The sequence below is a fragment of the Lepisosteus oculatus genome, chromosome 9 (assembly GCF_040954835.1).
Source record: "Lepisosteus oculatus isolate fLepOcu1 chromosome 9, fLepOcu1.hap2, whole genome shotgun sequence".
Lineage (NCBI taxonomy): Eukaryota > Metazoa > Chordata > Actinopteri > Semionotiformes > Lepisosteidae > Lepisosteus > Lepisosteus oculatus.
In genome coordinates, this window is record NC_090704.1 from 5,405,861 (window position 1) to 5,419,716 (window position 13,856).

At 39.4% G+C, this 13,856-nt stretch overlaps 1 protein-coding gene across 6 annotated transcripts in view; it reads left to right on the forward strand.

The window, feature by feature from the left end:
- slc6a9 (solute carrier family 6 member 9) overlaps positions 1–13,856 on the forward strand; it is a 74,307-nt gene that overhangs the window by 53,747 nt on the left and 6,704 nt on the right. For all 6 annotated transcript variants that reach the window (XM_015355309.2, XM_015355310.2, XM_015355308.2 and 3 more), the window contains 11 exons: positions 5,398–5,554; positions 7,061–7,192; positions 7,531–7,789; positions 8,954–9,086; positions 9,742–9,876; positions 10,008–10,111; positions 11,272–11,509; positions 11,877–12,011; positions 12,492–12,591; positions 12,945–13,045; positions 13,463–13,633. In XM_015355309.2, the coding sequence (XP_015210795.1) occupies positions 5,398–5,554; positions 7,061–7,192; positions 7,531–7,789; positions 8,954–9,086; positions 9,742–9,876; positions 10,008–10,111; positions 11,272–11,509; positions 11,877–12,011; positions 12,492–12,591; positions 12,945–13,045; positions 13,463–13,633 (1,665 nt within the window). The remainder of the gene's footprint in view (positions 1–5,397; positions 5,555–7,060; positions 7,193–7,530; positions 7,790–8,953; positions 9,087–9,741; positions 9,877–10,007; positions 10,112–11,271; positions 11,510–11,876; positions 12,012–12,491; positions 12,592–12,944; positions 13,046–13,462; positions 13,634–13,856) is intronic.

A 13,856-nucleotide genomic window follows, 5' to 3' on the forward strand; every position in this document is an offset into this window, starting at 1 on the left:
TTTGGTCTACCTAGTCCTCACCTGAGCTAATATTTGAACTGTCGCTGGCTGCTCTCAGCACTCAGATGTGGAATGCAGGTTTCGGATCGCACCCGTTTGTAATACACTGTGTGCTGTAGAAAGGGAGCTCAGGGAATGTGAGGAACTATAAAAGTGAGCCAACTGTCTGGTGTTGTTTTCTCCTTCAGGTTGAGATTCTGTAGATGTGTGACCGTATAGTAAATTCAATGTTTTTTCTTATAATGGAATTTTTAGTAAGTGTTCTGGAGGGATGACCACAACCATATATTTTCTCCCCTCTGCTACTCTAGCTCATCATTCTCCACAATGTCAACTTGTCTCTCTTCCTTGTCCTAGAGAGAGGGGGCTAACCCTCAGCCAAGCAGGTTAAGCCAAAGCTTCTCAATGTGCTCAGAAATGCATTTTCTTCTCAGGTGTTGTGCATTAGTGCCACGTTAAAATGTTTAATAGAAATTCCTGTAAAGACCTGTGGTTTGAAATCTCAAGCTCAGTTAAATATCTGTGTCAGTATATTGTGCCATTACAGAGCATTGTGCAGTGGTCTTACCTTCGAGAGCAAAAGTGGGGATTTAACGGTTAATAGTTTTGCTCTTAAGTGTGGTAGGTGGCAGACTCACTAAGTTTGTTCTATAAACTGCCAAAGTATACTTAGGTGATATTGGGTGAAAAGGGTTAGCTATAGCCTGAATCTCTGAGATGCTGAAGAGCACTGATTTGGAACATCATCCACAGACACTTGGGGAGTGTGTGCTATGCTTATATAATAAGAGCCAGATGAGCCCACTTTGGCACGTTGTAGATGTATTAGCCCGTTTAGAGCCCAGTCAGAGAAGTTCATGAAGCGAAAAAAACGAATGTCTGAACACCTGGGCTTGGGAGTTTGGAGAGAAATGAGGATAGATTTTATGAGGCAACGCCACTGTTTGCTTCCACATTTTTTCTGCTGATGCCTAGAAATAGCTTCTCTGAGTTTGAAATATCAATTTTGTTATTTAAAACTGCAGTATTTTCTTCGTGTTTTGTCTAAATTATCGGCCCTAGTGGGGAAAAAATGAGCAGAGCCTTCTAAAATTGTAAAGACAGCATATACATATACGGTTTCTTTTACTTGCTTTGCAAAAAAATGTAAAAATAATTTCACTGTGCGAAGCACACCAATATTTTATTACCTATAAAACTGCGTGTATTCTATGGGCATGGTATTCACAACACTGAAGCACAAGATATTTTGTGATGATCAGTTGCTCCAACAATAAAGCATCCTTCTTGTTTCAGCTAATATTTTAAAATAATCTTTTAACAACTGGTGTTAACCATGCTGTCATAATTACTTGAGCATTTCTGGAAATGTATTGATTTTCCGAGTTTATCCCCTCAACATCATGTTTTCTGATGGTGCACGTCTTATAGCATTCCTGAAGACGGAGTATTGTTCTTGATCATTCAATTGTAGATCAGTTTTAAAAAGGCTTGGCACTAATAACAAAAGTGAAGACATACTCCAAAGTCCGCCTAACCTTCAGTATAGTGGTGAAACCCTCAAGGCAACTGCAATGTGTAGATGACGTGCTTATGTGTGTGTAAAAAGACGTGTTTAATAATTCAAAGAAGTCATGAGTTGCATCAGCTTGCTTGAGGGGACTCCTTATGTATTTACCACTCAGCTGCGGCTTGAGAGACACAGCGAGCATGTGTCTGCCCTCCAGATCTACTGTATGAGTCGGAAGGTAGCAAAGACAGTGACTCTGATACCAATGAGTCGTATTCTGAGCTCCCTCTTCTCTCAAGCTTTTGTCTATTGGTATTTCCATCCTGGCACAGCTGAGCACTCCCAAGTGTTCACATTAAGGCATGAATCTCAGCCATCCTGGCATTGTGTTGTGTGCTTGTAAGGTAAAACTATGTATAATAACGTAGGTGAGATTCAGGTCTTATGATTATGTCCCAAGTTGTAGGTCAATAGCTACTCCAACCTGTGATTATATGTGTAACTCCCTGCTTATGTACACAATATGTGGGATTCTGTAAAGAAGATTTCTTGTCTTTGAAAGATGTAGCTTTCTGTTAACATTATTTAGCACTTTTCAATATACTAATAATATACTGTAATATTCAAATATACTAATATTAAATATAGTATTTAGTTTATTAAAAGAGAATGTACTTCCCGTACACCATAGTGATGCCTATAGTAATGAATTGGTGTTGTCTCAGTGATTTGAGATCATGTTTTACTTGAATGGTATATTTATGTATATTTTTTAATTCGTTTGTATTCTGATTTGTATTGTTGTTTAAATATGGTGATCAGAGAACAACATATGTAAACCACACACAAGTATAATGGGAACTCAGAAAGTTTTGCTTAGATTTTTAACAAAGGATTAGAACAGTTTTCATTGGGTTATACACATACCTTTTGTGTTTCAGAGAAAATGAAGGTTGTGGTGTTACGTATTAACACCTGAATACATTTCCCTGTAAAACCTTATCCACAGCAATTAAAAAGCAAAGTGAAAAAATGAATCAAAGGGAGGTATGATTACATTTTGTGAATCCTTGCTGACAACTGTAAATTAGTTTGCTATTTGTATGTTTATTTTCCCTGCTGAGAGCAATGGTCTTGGGACCTTTTAGCCTCATATGGTGTGCAACAGAAATAGTTCCAGTGCCTGATGCTCCAGACACAGCATTCCACATGGATACCCACGTGCATGGATCACACAAGGGGACCTGGATGCCACACTAGTGCCACTTAGCTGAACAAATGCAAATAGATTTGGTTAGATAAACAATGATTCTTAAATGTTATGTGCGTGCCTTTCTCCGATGAAGATTGTACCTTTTGATGATTTTTCCTAGTTCATCTCTTCTTCTAGGACCACAATATGTGGTATCTTTTGTACAGTGCTTATGACAAATTCAATTGCAACCGGATCTGAATTCAGCAGTATTTTAAAAGAAAAAGTGTGAGATGCATGAGAAATCGGTAACCATTGTATTTTTTTTCTTGTAAAAGTATTTCCATCCACCGTCCTCTGTTCTGAAAGCTTCTTATTCCTGTTTCACTGTCACTATAACTCAGATTCGGTCAAATAGGTGTAGGGCACAAAGCAAGATTAAGAAATATTTTGCAATTCAGCTAAAACTAGGTTCTCCTAGTTTCCCCTTCTGGGGGTTGCAGTAAAGGTCAACTTAAAGAGCATCTGATAAACGCTCAAGGTAAAGTAAAATAAACAAATAAATTGTGACAAATTGTAATATTTTGCACATAGTCATGGTTTATGTTCTCATTAAATCGAGTAGTTGAATTTGTTCTGCAGAAGATAATCAAATAATAAGATTGTAGTTGCAAGATTGTATTTAATGGCTTGGAAAGCAGACAATTCAAAAGGAAGCTTTATACATGTCTTATGTATAGCTTGGTTTGGAAGACTTCTTGCGTGGCGGTAGTCACATTCAGGAATGTGTATTGACTTGTCTGGCATGATAGTTAATAAGAAACTGCAGGGCTGTTGAATGGGAAGGGGGATAATAGTGTCCAAGAATTAGTTTGGGAAGATTGTATCATCAGAATGTTTTGTGGAAGATAAAGATATTTGGTGAATATTTGTGATCTGCTTGGAAATCCCTATATCATCTTACTCATTGAATTTTGAATTCAAGCTGTTTTGGTATTGTATATCGCTTTACGTTGTTTTGTATGGATTTTGTGTTTAAATAAATTATTTTGAATTAGCTTTAAGAAATGTTTGCTTTGTAGCAGCCACCAATCACCCATTGTCAAAGTATTGGAAACTGACAAAATAACTTTCTCCGCTTTGATCTCCTACACTTGCTACAGTATGTCCTTTATCTGTTTAGCAAACAGCTGTTAGATCGTTCATTCAGTGTTCCAACAGTGTCCAATGCCCAGGTTAAGACATGTACTATATTTTTTAAGCACAGTAGTTTCAGTTTCTGGTTGATACCCACTAGTGTTTGAAGCTCAGATAGAGATAACTATATCTCTATATAGACATTAGAAGCTCATTTGCTTTGTCATTCGACATCCACAAGTGTGATACTATAATGAAAAGTGAAGAACATCTCTCACCCTCAATCCAGCATTGACCTCATGCAGTTGCATTGATAACAGATCATGCTCTGTCTTTCCCAGTATTGAGTCATTATCAGACTTGAATTCAACAAATGTAACCACTAAGGATGTTCATAAAAAATAATGTCACAAAGACACACTAGTGCCTTTTGGACAGGTCCCTATAAAAGAGCATATATTGATGAATTACTCAATATTACATCTCCAAAGTACATGGATACCAGGAGTATTGGTTTCTGAAGAGAAACTTATTAAACACTTCTTGCTTTTTTGTCCATTTTCAGATCTTGCCAAGTTTTTATTTATTAAATAATTTCACACCATATGAAATTATTTAATAATCATATGACCGTTCTCATTTCATGCTTTCAAGGATGTCTTTCAGGTTGTTGTTTATTTGATGTTGGCCGCTGCTTGGGGAAAAAACAATTAGAGGCTTTTTTTCTGCATAATTTCTCTTAACGGCTTGAAGCGATATCTGACAGATAGTGGCTCAGAGCAGCAGTTCCAAGCTCTGGTCCTGGAGTAATGCTGTGTCTTCTTGTTTTTGCTCCAGACAAGTAATTAATCGGAGGCTAATTGACTTCAGTTGACTGTTTTTCGAAATATTTGTACATTTGCTTTCAACTCATAAAAAGATTAAATGGGATTCCTAAGTGGTATTGGTACCAATCCTGTACCAGTTTCATAATTAAGGGGCGTTTCCTGATGTTTATTCAGCTGACCTCTGCAGAAGAAATTAAGCACTCCTGGGAGTGTCTGACACAGTGTCATTCCTACCTATATCTGTTCATCATCACTTGATGAGCTTGTAAGAGATGTTTAGTTAGAGATGATGACAAGCATGTTCAGGAGAGACTGCATACATTTCAGTGTACTGAAGTTGTGGCAAAAAAATTACCCTTAAAATTGACAGTGTTATGACTGATTGAAGAAAGATGGTAAAAAAAGTTTAAGTTCTCAATTATGTCATGAATTAGCACTGTAGAATTGGAGCTCAGATGGGGAAAAAAACCCCAGCAGAATCTAGAATCAGGATTTTCAGAACATCTGGCTTAGAGGACACAACTGAGGATGTGATCTGAGAATTATTTCACTGAACCGGGGTTTTATAAGTAAAAAAACATGCAGGATGTGCACAGTGAAGCAATTCTGCTTAAGCAGCTGTAGCAGCATCGCAAAAGATAGAACTACTCACTCCTCGAGGTCAGAAAGATATATTCAAAGAGATCTCATGTGGTGTGGAGAATCTTAACGATTTTGTTATCCTTTTTTAGAACGGAGCTGTTCCAGGAGAGGCTGTAAAAAAGGACGAGAACACAAGACGTGGAAACTGGGGCAACCAGATTGAGTTCGTGCTGACCAGCGTGGGTTATGCTGTAGGACTGGGCAACGTGTGGAGATTCCCTTATCTCTGCTACCGAAATGGAGGAGGTCAGGCAGTCCATTCAGTGGTGTACTGTATTTAATCCCTGTCAGCAGTATGCACGATCTGATCATCCGTGCTCACTTAAAACATTGACCCCTTTCTGTAATGGTTTATTAGCACAGCGGCTTTTAAAAAAGTACTAAAGCTACTTCAATTTAACTTTCATTCCCCACCGTCGACTAATTCAAGTGGAAAAGAAAAATGCATCTGTCAACCTCGCATAAATGAATAATTGTTCCACAGACAGGAAGACATAAAGAAGCTTTCCAAATGGGAAAAAAAGTCCTGTTTGTGTTATAGCTCTACAAAAGCGTAAGATTTTCACTTATCATACAACTCCTGCAATTCGATACTTAATTTCTAAGGAAAGGCATTAAAAGGCAGCAGTGTTACTTGTAACCTAATCACATCAGATCTCAGCAGCTAAGAAAGGCTTGGCCCGGTCAGTACTGCGATGGGTGACACCCAAAGAAAAGTGCTGTTGATAGACCAGTAGGTGGCACTCTTCCCTTTAGACCAGAATTTCCAGTCCAGTGCCCCAGTATGGTGATATTGTGCTGTAGGAGGTACAATATGGTCATCATTCTCATAATGAACAAATTCATCTGAACCACTCAGAGTGTTTATTTGTATTTGCTTCACTGAAACTCATTTACTTAAACATTTACAGTATCTGAATGTTTATTGATTTGCCATGGATTGTCCTAGAGCTAATGGATCTAACATCTGCTACCTGTTTCATAATCAATGTGACAGCTAAATGTAAATAGCAAGTGTCTTTTTATCACTGATAATGAACCTCTTTGCTTCCTCTTTAAGTCATATTTTTATGCATGAAACATTGATACCAGCTTTACAGAAAACAAAACCAGCCAGATGATTTGAATTTTTGATAGCTGCTAATGGTACAAAGCTGTTTGATGTAGGATAACTGGCAGGCTTGTGCTGTCGATAGTCTTAATGCTCTGGACTTGTAACTGGGGGGGTTGTGGGTCCCGATCCCAGGTGGGAGAGATTTCTGTCGCACGCTCATTCTCACGTTGTTCCTGTAAAATATCCTGCTGTATAAATGACTACCTTCTAGATCAGGATTCTCATGAGAAAATTCTCATGAACACATCTGGTTCGATAATGGTTGTATTAGGGCAGCATGGTAGTGCTGTTGTTTCACAGCTCTGGGGTCCTGCGCTTTGAGTCCAACCCTGCCTGTATGGGCTTTAAATGTTCTTTGTGTGGGTTTTCTCCAGGTAATCCAATGTCCTCCCACAGCCCAAACACATGCCTGCCCTCCTTCACGTGCTAGCCTGTGTGAGTGCATGCGTGTGCGTGTGCCCTGCGATGGAGGGGAGACCTCTGCAGGTTATCCCGTCTTGTGCCCTGTGCCTGCGGTGTTAGGCTCCAGCTCATTCCGACTCTCTGAAGATAAAGGGATTGTTAAACTCCCAGCACTGTTATTACCCTCTTTAAAAAAGCAGGGCAGTGACACTCAGAATGCTGTTTTGCTGTCCCAGGTGCCTTCATGTTTCCCTATTTCATCATGCTGGTGTTCTGTGGGATCCCCCTCTTCTTCATGGAGCTGTCTTTCGGCCAATTTGCCAGCCTGGGCTGCCTGGGGGTGTGGAAGGTCAGCCCAATGTTTAAAGGTACGCAGAAAGAAATTACGTCATGGAAATGATTCTGAATTATTCTTTTAAAAAGCAGAGTTCAAATAGCTATTAGTCTCTCCTAATGTACTGTATGTTTTTCTGTGCTCAGCTCTTCTAAAAGAGGTCTGAACGGCACAGCAGCTAACAGCTGGCTATTTCAGGACTGTTTTCTAGGTTTATTTAAGGTTCTGTTGTAGTCTTTGAGGAGTTTTCTCTGGTCAAAATGTATAAGAATTTTTCTGTCATTAAGGGAACTGGCAGGGAGCTGTGTTTGGTATCCGAGTGAATTTTAATTGGTTTTCTCTTTCCCTCCCCTGCCTCTCTCGGGGTATCAGGAGTGGGCTATGGCATGATGGTGGTTTCCACATACATCGGTATTTACTACAACGTGGTCATCTGCATCGCTTTCTACTACTTCTTCATGTCCATGACCAGCCTGCTGCCCTGGACATACTGCAATAACCAGTGGAACACCAAGGACTGCAGTGGGGTGGTGGGCACCTCCTATGCCAACGCAACCGCACTGATGTCCAACTTCACAGAGCTGGCCAACAGGACAGTGAAAAGGACCAGCCCCAGCGAGGAATACTGGAAGTACGAGCAGACTGTCCGAGTACTTTGTTACACTGTCTCACTGCATCTTTCTAGGGATGAGCTTGACCTGCTAGGTGGCAGTGGAAGGGACATCCACCGATGTCCTCTTTTCCAATCTCAATCCAGGCCAGCATGCGTAACGTCACATCAAACAAAATCAGCGACTCTTTCAGATCGATACACGAAACATCAGAGGCTATTGAGGTTTTTGTTTTGTGTCGCATTGGAGTGCATTTCTTTCTGAGTTAAAGGAGTCTTTTCTGTGTCATGCTGTAGTCCCGGAACTCTGCTGTGAATTACACAGTCATGTGAGCACAGAACTTGAAAAACCATATTTGTTTGAGGACAGGTTTTTATTTCCATTAGTGGTCTTGTCTCGTCTTTAAAAGGTAGTGATTGTTTTACTGTATAGGCAGAATAGGGTCAGTTCTGATGTGTTTTTTGCTCTAGTGTATAGTCGGTGATTTAGAATTTCACAAAGAAGAAACAACAATAACCTTTCCTGATGGCTTTATAATAGGTTTTGTGCTTCTCTTCATGCATTGTGATGTCACTGTAAGATGAAAGGAGCATTTTGTTGCCAACAGCAGTTAGAAACAATCCCATTGTCTGTGGAACAGTCTTTGTTTACCCGCTACTATAATTAGTACAGGGATCTGCGACATCAAATATTAGCTCACTATGGTCTTACCCTAATTTTTATATTTTTAATAGCTGATGATGAAGGTTTACATCACACAACCTTACATAAATGAGTCTCACTCCCTTTTTAAAATTACAAAACCTTATAACTACATTGTAACAGCTGAATTGAGAGGGAACACAGAAAAGAAAAGGGTCTTTCCCCTTTTAAGCCTTTAACTGTATTTGACCTGTACTACACATTTCTTTTATGACCTTTGAGTTCCTTCTAAAGAGCTCATGAACAAAACTGTATTATTTTGTAGCCTGGAAGCAGTTGTGACCCTTCTTTACGAGACCACCTTCTGCTGTCTTTTTATTTTACATCAACATGGGGAAGACAATTATTTTCTACCTTGTTGTCATTAACAAAACAACTAGTTTCAGTCTAAGGTGCTCCTCTTACCAAATCCAGCATTTTGGAATTTTTCTTCTGCTTCTAGCAGATTTCTTTAAATGAAAATCTTGTTTGATTTTTTTCAGGTACTACGTGCTGAACATTTCAGATGATATTGGAAATTTTGGAGAAGTGCGACTTCCTATACTGGGATGTCTTGCTGTCTCCTGGGTTGTGGTGTTTCTTTGCCTTATCAGAGGAGTCAAGTCTTCAGGGAAAGTAAGTGATACAAGATTCTTCGCGTATATATATCTAAGGGCACAGTGATAATCCAGGCAATACTTTAGTGTACTCATTGTACTCCTACAGAATGAGTTTTAACATAGTTGGAATGCCACCTCCTACTGCAAACATTTTTTCTGAGCTTTTAATTTTTTTTTCCAAATAGTTGTGTTTAGAATTTCAGATAAAACTGTTTGAGATGAACAGTTAAGGTATGAGTGATGGCTGACTGCCTATTTGCACAAGTAGTATATATTGTTAGAACAATTCCCAGAGAATTTGGATTAATTCTTGATTTAAAAAGAAATGGGAATTTGGAATGTTGGAGTTTTAACAGGAGGTTTGTCAGGAAAAGGGCATAATTAATTTAGAAACAAAATAAAAAAAAATCTTGCAGTGTTTTTTAAAGTTGTGATCTCAAAAAGATGGAAGGACTTTTTAAGATGTGTAAGAGGTTTAAGGAAAGAAATGAAAAGGATTCTTCACTTCTGTTTTTCTGAACTGCTGTACTTTTAAAGACCCACATTTTGTTATAGGATGCATCTGATTAAGCAGAACTGACATATAATTGTGCTCTGTCCTTTTCACTGACAGAATTTAACTGTTTTTGTCCACCATTTGTTCTTTGATAATTTGTGCTTTGCTCAAACAGGTGGTATATTTCACAGCCACATTTCCCTATGTTGTCCTGACCATCCTCTTCATTCGAGGAATCACCCTGGATGGTGCCATTAATGGAATCAAGTACTACTTGACACCACAGTGGCAGAAGATCTTGGATGCTAAGGTTAGTTAGCCCATTTTGCTAGTGTCCCACCAGTTTTTAGTCTGGAAACCCTGATTAATAGGGTCTGAAATTGTTGGCCATCCAGTTCCAATGCTATTGTAAAACTGGCTGCTTCTGTCTCTTTGGTTCAGGTGTGGGGAGATGCTGCTTCTCAGATCTTCTACTCCCTCGGATGTGCCTGGGGGGGGCTCATCACCATGGCCTCCTATAACAAATTCCACAACAACTGCTTCCGGTACGTCATACTGTACTTATGGTTGTTACCGTCCTTTAAACTGGATCTGGGTTCTTCTGGGTTCTGATCAGAGCAATCTGCGAAACAATAGAGATAGCAAATAGAATTTAGGAGGGTTTGGAGGAAAAAGTGTGGAATTTGAATCCAGGGATGTTATGTTCAGGTTTTACAACACACCAGTAAGATCTCGTTTAGATTGCTGTGTTCGTTTTGCAGACATAAGAACATTATAGCTTTACCTCAAAGAGAAGCAATAAGAATGGTTCCTAGTCTCAGGGGATTGTCTGTCTTGCAGAGACAGGTCAAGGGATCTAAATCTCTTCAGTCTAGAGCAACGGAAGTCGAGAGAAGGTTGGATTCAAATATATAAAATCTTATTTGGTCTAGATAGGGTCAGCCTAGAGGAATATTTTAGACTTTGTAGCAAAACTAGGACATACTTCAACAAGGAGTTGTGGGCATTAGAAACTGGTTTTTACAGTCAAGTAAAACTGACAATCAGCCTCTGAGCTCTTTTTAGAAATACCTGAGTGAAAGTTTAGATTTAACATAGGTATTCATGTACAAAAGAAGCAAGATGAGTTGAATAGCCTCTCATCTGCAACAGTTCTTATTTATTGTGTTTTTTATTTGACTTATTTTGGATATTTTTTCACATATTAATGTGTGAATGGATAGAAATCAAGATTGACAACAAGGATTTGCATTTTAGTGAGTTTAGTGAGTTCTGTTGAATATTGAGATTTCCATGATAGTCAGACTTCAGGGAATTGATTCCTCTCTTGAGCTTATTCCCCAATTCTGTATGATTGCATGCAGAGTTATCAATAAAACCCCATATCTCTGCACACAGCTGTGAAAACGTCAGTTACTTTTGACTGAATGTCTGCAATACAGTTCATATTTGCACTTGGAACCAGTATTTTAGCTCCATCTTGTGGTAAATAAGAAGAAAGGCTGAGGTGATGGAATATGTTCTACAAATGATGGTTTTAAATTTAGGTGTTGAAGTTATAACAAAGTATGAATGTAAAATATATGGTCATTTTGGGTTAACTTGTTATAGAAATGCCTTTGAACAGATTTTAATCTCATTTTACATTTTAATCTCCTCTGATGTGAGCTGCAAAGCTTGAACCGTGCTTTCCGTATCGGTACAGGGACAGCATTATCATCAGTGTGACCAACTGCGCAACCAGCGTCTACGCGGGCTTCGTCATCTTCTCCATCCTGGGCTTCATGGCACACAACCTGGGCGTGAACGTAGCGGATGTGGCTGACCACGGGCCTGGCCTGGCCTTTGTGGCCTATCCTGAGGCCCTGACCCTGCTGCCCATCTCCCCTCTCTGGTCTCTGCTTTTCTTCTTCATGCTCATCCTGTTGGGCCTGGGAACTCAGGTAAGCCCTCCACCGACGCTACATCGCACCTCCCAGTGTTAGAAGACCTGTTTTAGAGCCAAGCTAGAATGCAGTCATTTCTCAGAGCTCCAACTGAATGAATGCATTAAGCTTTCTGCTTCATTCCGTTTCCCTGATACTCACTGCTGATTATTTTCAGAACCATTTATTTATTTTATTTAGAGAACTCTGTTGTCAGTCTAAAAGGTCTTGAAATTCAAAAAACAACTATGAAAAACAAATAACAATCAACATAAAATAATCTCTTCACTCTGTTATTAATTGAGTATATTTACAGATTGCTCCAGTAATGTTTGCAGGTCCGTGTCCATTGCAGTAGCTGACAGATGATTGATTGTCATTGTAGTTCTGCCTGCTGGAAACACTGGTCACAGCTATTGTGGATGAGATCGGAACAGACTGGATCATTAGGAACAAGACTTACGTCACCCTTGGGGTGGCCATCCTGGGCTTCCTCCTTGGAGTGCCGCTGACCACCCAGGTGAGTGTATAGTCAAACTGTCACAAGGACATTTTGACTTCTTCACTTCAGGGTTTTCATTTCCTTGATCAGAACAAAGTAAGGATGTTCTCACGTGTCGTACGGGACACAAGTCCTTCTTTTGCACAACAATGAATAGTGATTTTCAAAAATCTCATAAGGACATGGTTTTATACATTTTGATCTAAATCAATAAAAGCAGAACAGGTCAACAGGGATTCAATACCGAGAACAGGAGGCACAGTGTGAGTATGGACCAACTGCCTAGACATGGTGTTGAAGTCCCAGGTTGGATCTTTGGATTATTAAGATACTCACTACCGAATGTGTCCGATGGCTTCTTCTCGTGTGTAACTGTGTCAGTGTTCTAAGCTGAGGCCAGAACAGTATGGCTCTAGAACAGTATGGCCAGGAATCAGCAGTGTGTATGTGTGTGTGTACAGCACGTGGCCATTTTCAGGTGTTGTCTTCCTCCCATAGGCTGGGATCTACTGGTTGCTGCTGATGGATAACTATGCTGCCAGTTTCTCTCTGGTCGTCATCTCTTGCATAATGTGTGTCTGCATCATGTATGTTTATGGTAAGATAAGCTCCTCAGTAGCTCTTGCTTTATAGCTCTGTTCTTGAAAAGATCATTTTGACTGATACTTCTTTGTCTCTCCTGTTCTGTTCTTCAACATCATTAATGTAGGTCATTTTGAAATGTGATCATTTGACATGTTCATATTGAATTCTTCACTGTATATTTTTTTCTAAACTCTACTTGATTTAGATGGTGTTGTGCTAAAGCCTTTCAGAAAACTATCCCTCTCTATAATACATAACCTACAGTATTTATTATGTATAGAAAGCCCATTCATACAAACCCCTAGTGAGCTCAGTTATGGCGATGACCTCTGTCATTGTTTGACCCCTCTTTGTCCTCCACTGCAGGACATGTGAACTACTTTAAGGATGTGGAGATGATGTTGGGTTTCCCCCCTCCAGTGTTCTTCAGAATCTGCTGGAGGTTTATTTCGCCTGTCATTATCACAGTGAGTAAACCTCTGAGCTGACTGCTTGTGTATCCCATGGAGGGATTCCAGTTCAAAACAACCTTCTTTGTTTAAAATATGGCAGGTCTTTGCTTTAAAATACTTTGTTGCTTCATTATCAATGCAACAATTTATTAGACTGAGTGATTGTGCATACCGTGACTTGGTGCATGCACAAAACCCTTTTGACTCGTATGAAGATAGAGCATGGTTTCTGCTGTCGAACAATGCTTGTAAAGTCAGCCTGTCCAAAACCAATAAAAAATATTCATATTGCCACTGATAGTTCAACATTGTAAACAAAAAAGTTGTTTTCTTTCATAAGACTGTAGTAATAGTTACTGTAGGTAGTTTAAAAACAGTAAACAGATTTATCTGCTGAGTTGTAACCAGTGTTTATTCCTCTTTATTTTTTAGTTTATCTTGGTCTTTACGGTCATCCAGTACAAACCCATTACCTACAATAACTACATCTACCCTGGGTGGTCTTTAGTGATTGGATTCCTCATGGCCCTCTCCTCGGTCATCTGCATTCCTATTTATGCCATTTACAAAATCTCAAAGTCAGAAGGAACAACTTTCTTAGAGGTAAGCCTGATCATATTCATTCCCCTTAGTCCCTAATGATGACGTTTGTTTACACAGTGGGTGACATCGCATGCCTGCTTTGTGCAAGGAAAGCTACGACAATTACTGGGAATAGAAGGGAGAATATCTAAGCAGGAAAGAAGTGAAATAGTAATGCAGAGATTAATTAACTCAAGGGTCTCCTGCTATTCTAATTTCACCGGGGGCAGACGACTGAAAAGGC